At 48.2% G+C, this 7,325-nt stretch overlaps 1 protein-coding gene across 1 annotated transcript in view; it reads left to right on the forward strand.

Annotated features, from left to right (window-relative positions):
• Positions 1 to 7,325, forward strand: part of ATP9A (ATPase, class II, type 9A) — a 174,603-nt gene that overhangs the window by 90,339 nt on the left and 76,939 nt on the right. The window contains exons 11-12 of the mRNA XM_011951371.1: positions 384 to 526; positions 1,546 to 1,658. Coding sequence (XP_011806761.1) covers positions 384 to 526; positions 1,546 to 1,658 — 256 coding nt within the window. The remainder of the gene's footprint in view (positions 1 to 383; positions 527 to 1,545; positions 1,659 to 7,325) is intronic.

The raw sequence follows: 7,325 nt of genomic DNA on the forward strand, positions 1-7,325 counted from the left end.
TTAGCCAGGATGGTCTCGATCTCCTGACCTCGTGATCCGCCCGTCTCGGCCTCCCAAAGTGCTGGGATTACAGGCTTGAGCCACCGCGCCTGACCGGGATCAGTAATTTTTCTAAAAGGTGAGACGGAAACCACGACCCTTTCTGTATTTTAAGTGACTTCGTTCCATAACGTGAGCTTCGGGACGATAATGGATTTGTTGTGTGTGTGACTTGACGGTGGTTCTGGCTCTCGCTGAGTCTGCGTTCGGCTCCGGCAGTGTGCTTCTGCAGGGAGTGGGTCCGGATGCGATGGCACTAATGTGTTTAGACTCCATGTTTTTATAAAGATACAAGGAGCCTTACATCTGTCCTGTTAACCTGTTTGTCCTGGTTTTGTGACTAGTTTGCGCGTGAACCTGGACATGGGCAAGATCGTGTACAGCTGGGTGATTCGAAGGGACTCGAAAATCCCCGGGACTGTGGTTCGCTCCAGCACGATTCCCGAGCAGCTGGGCAGGATTTCGTACTTACTCACCGACAAGACAGGTGAGCCGCTTTCTGGGACCTGCACAGGATTCCCGGTGAGAGAAGGTGCCTGAGGGCTTTGGCTGAGACTCTTGGGCTCTCTCTGGACACATGAGAGAATGCGTGTTGCTGCTGTTTTATTCTCCTCATCTTTTGATGAAGATTCTTTGGTGATGAAGATGACGATAACGGCAGCAAACCCTTACTGAGGGCGAATTATGTGCGGAGGACGGTTCTGGGGAGTCTCAGTGCGGTCACTCCTTCAGTCCCCGCCTGAACCTCGTGAGTTAGGTAGTGTTTCTGTCCCCCTTCTGCAGATGAGGAAATGTGGCCCAGAGAGGGTGAGGGACTTGTCACGGGCGCATAGTAGCCGGAGTAAGCTTTAACTCAGGCAGTCAGGCCTGATCTCTGACCACACCCTGATACTGCTACACAGCCTAGCGCCTGTCAAGGCTATCATAGTGCTAAAGAGCAAGGATTGGGAGTGGGAAAATCTGGTTTAAGCCTCATCTCTACCACTTAATGTCCATGGGGTAGAAGGGAAGCTAATGCAAAGATCCTGGGCAGCTCACCAAATCAGAGAAAAGTGAGGTTTCTGGAAGGAGAGCAACCAGGAAAGTTCTGGACAGGTCAGCATTAGGACCCTCCAGGTGGTCTCTGTAGGGCTCTGCTATTGGGGATGTATCTTTCTACTCAAGGGTCAGAGTCTTTCAAGATAGAATCTGATTGCTCTAGTGTATCATTTGTCACCCTCCTGGCCAACGGAATGGGCCAGGCCCCTGATTGACAGTCCTCTTGGACCACCTTAGGGAATGGGCGTGGTGTGGTTAATTTCCCCTGGGAAACCTAGGAAGCTGTTTTCAAAAGGGGAATGGGATTCTAGGCAGGCAAAATGCTGCAGGCATCTACCCCAGCAGGGACAGTCCTGACCGCAGTGTGTGACATACAGCAAACTCTCCAAAGACGGCAGCTGTCATTACTATTAATAATAACAGACATCCTGAGAGACAGGCTGGCCACTCATTTGTCTCGTGTTTTAGGCACTCTTACCCAGAACGAGATGGTTTTCAAACGGCTCCATCTTGGAACAGTAGCCTACGGCCTCGACTCAATGGACGAAGTGCAAAGCCACATCTTCAGCATTTACACCCAGGTAAAGCCTTCCGTTTCGACACCCAAAACAATTCCTTGACATTTTTTTAACAGCTGTATTGAGACAGAATTCACAATACTGTACAGTTCACCCATTTCAAGAGCAGAATTCATTGTTTTTTTTTTTTTTAAAGCATATTCAGAGTTGAGCAACTGTCACTGCAATCGATTTTATGTTCACCCCAAAAAGAAGCCCTCTACCCATCAGCAGTGACTCCCCAATACCTCCCTTCTATACCCATGACACCCTCACTTCCTTTACACTTTGAATAAAATTGCATTTGGGGTCCTTCCTCATCTTCCTCATCTTCCAGGCTAATCTGCTCCACTGAGGTGCTAATGGACATTAGGAAAGACCTGTGAGAAAATTATATGCCCAGTAGATAGAACCAGAAGGAACCTGCTGGTTGGTTATACTTCAAGTTTACGACCATGTTGATGTTTTCCCTTTCCCTGGCTATGAGCCAGAACACCAGTAACAAATGGTCTGCTTGTGAAATAATCACGACGTTATTGATTACCTTTGCTTTCTCATCTACCTTCAACTCAACAATCATGAGGAAGAAATTAGTTTATCAGAGATGACTTGCAGCTTATCTGTTCCTGCCTTTATTTTTCCTACCAAGTTTTCCAAAACCAGTCATGTTTCAGAGAAAGTACTACTGGCACATATCCTCCTATTCCTAAAATGTTAGACTGGTGGGTCCCCATCTTCGCGGTGTGTCAGAATTGCTGGTGGTGTTTCAAAACAAAACAGAACAAAAACAAGAGACATTTATGTGGGCTTGATACCCTGGAGATTCTTATTCATTAAGACTTAGGGCAGGGCGTGGCTTTGGGTTTTAAAAGTAAGACAGACACACCCCTTGCTAATTCTGAGGCACATCCAGTGCTGAGCCAGACCACATTAGACCAGCTCCATGTTGCAGCGCTTGTTTGGAGATAACAAGAGAATAAGGAGGTCATATTTTGCTTAAATTCGTCGAAATAGAGACCTTTTCCATAGTCAGAAGACCAGTAAGAAATCTGAATGAATTATCTCTGTATACAGGTTAAAGGCAGAATCCCTGAATACTTCTTGATATGGTCATAATTGACATTTAATTTTCTGGAACATTTGTCAGTGGGCTGCATTTCCAGGCTGTCTCCTGAAAATGGCAGAGCAGGGGACAGTGTGACAGTGGGAGTAGACGTTAAGTTAGAAGAGCTGACTTGACACAGTTCGTGTCATCATCTACAACCAGCAACAAAGACTTTGTTGCTGTTCCAGGCTCTATGGGGAGGCGTCATGGCTGGTCTCCAAATGGATCCATGGACCTTTTTCAAAGATGTGCTTTAGCACTGTTAAGAAATGACAAGGAGCTTCCCTGGACAGGGAGGATGAGCCGCACAGCCCCGTTTCCTTTCTGTCTCTCTGACCGTCTTCCCCTGCGTGGTGATTTGGGGTTGGTGTCTCTGGGGCTCAGTGCTGGAGCCTGCTATGTTGCTCCCCGGATGGCCCCTCACCCTGCTTCCATCGCTCCATGGATGCTGATGGCTCTGTCTCCATCTCCATCTCTAGGCCTGACCTGGAGCTTTGGATTATAACATAGCTGAATGTTTATCATTGCTGCACGTGGCTCATAAGGATGCTATACCTGGGACCCCTCCTGACTTTCTTCCCTCATCCCCTAAACCTGTTCTCTCCCAGGGCTCCTTGTCTCAGTGCATGCCACGCCCTCCTTCCCAGTACCCCCGTCACCCCAGCTGACAGCCACTGCCCCTTCTCCAGTACCTGCTCCCACCCAATCACTACATCACCCCTTCGGCCTTTCGTTTTTTTTTCCTTCTCCCTTTCTTCCCTTCCCCTCCCTCCCCTCCCACATCCCCTTCTCTCCCCTCCCCTTCCCCTCCCTTCCTTCTTTTGTAACAGGGTCTCACTCTGTCACCTAGGCTGGAGTGCAGTGGTGCAGTCACAACTCACTACAGCCTCAAACTTCTGGGCTCAAGTGATCCTCCCACTTCAGCCTCCCCGGTAGCTGGGACTACAAGTGTGCACTGGGTATGCACGACCACTCCTGGCTAATTTGGTTTCTTTTTTATAGAGACGAGGTTTCTCACTGCATTGCCCAGGCTGGACTTGAACTCCTGGGCTCAGGTGATCCTCTCACCTCCCAAAGGTTCCCAAAGTGTTGGGATTACAGGCATGAGCCACTGCGCCCAGCCACCTTTGGCCTTTTGTCTTCATCCCTTCTCACTCCCTCAGCAAGGTGACCCCCTCCCTCGCCTGTCTGCCGTGACCCCCTGCACAGTAGCTGCCTGGCTTTCCTTCTTGCTCTCCTCTCAGGAGCGTGGGAGCCTCTTGGTACCATCAGCTCCGTGGTGGGGTCTGAGACGTCCGGTGGGATCTAGCCTTGGTCTTCATCCCCTCCCCTTTCCCGCAGTTCAGCCTTTCAGGTAGGGGTGAGCTGCCTCATTTCTGTGTCTTAAATTAGACCCTTCCCTCGGAGCCACCAACCCCAAATGCCCACCAGGCTCCTTCTTGGGGGGCTCATTGATTGGATTGTCACTACCTAACACACATGCATATCAGCACCCAGCTAGATGTCTGTATTGCTCCCAGCCCCCTCTCAGCTGTGCTGACTCTTGATGATTATATTAGACAGCTTCATAGGTGGCGGTGTGTACATCCGGTGGGAGTTACACCCATGCCTCGTTGCTGGTATTTTTAAGAGCTCCTGGTGTTTATGGAAGCCATCCCATCTCAGGATATTTGTGTATTTTAGCTTTTATGGTTCATTTTTGGCTTGGCACAGATAACACTCGGTAAAGTGTTGAAACTCAGAAAACCACACTTCTTACCGTTGAACCCCACCTCATACTCTTTCCTTAGGGGAAGCTCGTAAATCAGTTTGCCCATCCCGGCCTTGAGTCTCAGATAGCTGTGTGTTGTGGGGTTAGGTCTTTGCGAGGCTGGGGTGAGCTCAGAATTCCAGTACAGACCTACCCAAGTGAGGCTGTATGCATCCTTCTCTCGTGATGTGTAAAAATCCTGTCATAAGCAGAGGAATATGTGTGTGATGGGACGTATGGAAGCTTTTGCATGCTTTTTTAAAACCGGTTTTATTGAGGGATGATTTACATACCTGAAAGTTCAGCCATGTTGAATACACAGTGTGGTGACTTTTAGTAAATTTACAGCTGTGGAACCATCCCAGCTATCTAACCTTAGGATATGCCCACCACCCCGCACCCATTGCAGTCACTCCTCCCACCTTTAGAGCTTCGTAAGGGGTTCTTATACCAGTGGTTCTTTCTTCTTTTTCTTTCTTCTTTTTCTTCTTTTTTGAAATGCAGTCTCACTCTGTTGCCCAGGCTGAGGTGCAGTGGTGCGATCTCGGCTCACTACAACCTCCACCTCCCAGGTTCAAGCAGTTCCCTGCCTCAGCCTCCCTAGTAGCTAGGACTACAGGCACCCGCCACCATACCCAGCTAATTTTTGTATTTTTAGTAGAGACGGGGTTTCACCATGCTGGCCTGGCTGGAATCAAACTCCTGACCTCGGTGATCCATCTGCCTTGGTTTCCCAAAGTGCTGGGATTACAGACGTGAGTCACCATGCCTGACCCAGTGTTTCTTAAAGTATGGCCTTTGGAACCCCTGGGCCAGATCATTTGGGCCGAGTCAGGAGCACAAGGAGTTGTGCCCAGACCTGCAGTTTTAACAGGTGAGCCACGTGTTTCTACAGTACAGTAGCGCTGGAGAACAGCTGCTTTGAAACTGAGGTTCACCCCTGTTCAGAGCATGGGCGTCTAGACCTGTGGACTCCAAGGCAGAGCTTGCAAGATGACCCACCGGGGTACAGGAAGCGCCTCTTTACATTTCAATTTCATCTCTAAAATTAATGCAAAATTAAAATCTTACTAATAGTATTGAGGTTGACCCAGGGGCCCTCACTCCATATATCAGACAGGTGCTTGTCAGGTCCAGTCCTTGAGGTGTCCTGAGGAAGGGGCTGGAATTCTACAGTTGTTTATTTTTCCAGTGTTGAAATGTAGGCCGCAGTTTATGAGTGTCCAGGCGACTTGTTCTAAGGATGTCATTGAACTAAACTGGCCTCATAAAGAGAGCAGGTGGTTTTAAAAGATTCCTGCGGGAAAGCTTCAGATTATTAATACAAGGTCAAGTAAACAGTAAGAAAATGGCCCACACATTAGGAGAGAAAACCATAACCAGCTAAGGACTTGTGATTTTTCCCTTGGATTATTCATTTACTGGTACTTTTTTTTTTGAGACGGAGTCTCACTCTGTCGCCCCAGGCTGGAGTGTATTGGTGCTGTCTTGGCTCACTGCAAACTCCGCCTCCCGGGTTCAAGAGACTCTCCTGCCTCAGCCTCCCAAGTAGCTGGGATTACAGGCATGTGTCAACACACCCGGCTAATTTTTTTTTTGTATTTTTGGTAGACATGGGGTTTCACTATGTTGGCCAGGCTGGCCTCGAACTCCTGATCTCAGATGATCTGCCTGCCTCTGCCTTCCAAAGTGCTGGGATTACAGGCTTGAACCACCATGCCTGACCATTTACTAGTACTTTTAATAGAAAATGGAGATACAATTTAAAAACCATAAAATTTGCTCTTTTAAGCATGTGATTCTGTAGTTCTTATTTTTATTTTTTATTTATTTATTTTTTTGGAGACGGAGTCTCGCTCTGTCTCCCAGGCTGGAGTGCAGTGGCACGTTCTTGGCTCACTGCAAGCTCCACCTCCCAGGTTCACGCCATTCTCCTGCCTCAGCCTCCCGAGCAGCTGGGACTACAGGTGCCTGCCACCACATCCGGCTAATTTTTTGTATTTTTAGTAGAGACGGGGTTTCACCATGCTGGCCTGGCTGGAATCAAACTCCTGACCTCGGTGATCCATCTGCCTTGGTTTCCCAAAGTGCTGGGATTACAGGCTTGAACCACCATGCCTGACCATTTACTAGTACTTTTAATAGAAAATGGAGATACAATTTAAAAACCATAAAATTTGCTCTTTTAAGCATGTGATTCTGTAGTTTTTATTTTTATTTTTTATTTATTTATTTTTTTGGAGACAGAGTCTCGCTCTGTCTCCCAGGCTGGAGTGCAGTGGCACGTTCTCGGCTCACTGCAAGCTCCGCCTCCCGGGTTCACGCCATTCTCCTGCCTCAGCCTCCCGAGCAGCTGGGACTACAGGCGCCTGCCACCACATCCGGCTAATTTTTTGTATTTTTAGTAGAGACGGGGTTTCACAGTGTTAGCCAGGATGGTCTCAATCTCCTGACCTCGTGATCCGCCCGCCTCAGCCTCCCAAAGTGCTGGGATTACAGGCGTGAGCCACTGTGCCCAGCGATTCTGTAGTTTTTAATATGTTCACAACAGTGTACAAACATTGGTACTGTCTAATTTTAGAACATTTTTGTCACCCCTAAAAAGAAAGCTCACATCCCTTGAGCTCCCAACCCCCCTGCTCAGTCTCCCCAAGCTCATGGCAGCAGTCAGTCTACTTTCTGTCTCTGGGTCTGCCTATTCTGAACATTGCCTGTAAATAGAATCAAACAATATGTGACCTTTTGTGTCTGGCCCGTCTTCCGTTTAGCAGGGTATTTGCAAGGTTCTGCCTGGTTGTAGCAGGTGTATGTACTTTATTCCTTTTTTTTTTTTTTT

Source organism: Colobus angolensis, unplaced genomic scaffold (assembly GCF_000951035.1).
Source record: "Colobus angolensis palliatus isolate OR3802 unplaced genomic scaffold, Cang.pa_1.0 Scaffold319, whole genome shotgun sequence".
Taxonomy (NCBI): Eukaryota; Metazoa; Chordata; class Mammalia; order Primates; family Cercopithecidae; genus Colobus; species Colobus angolensis.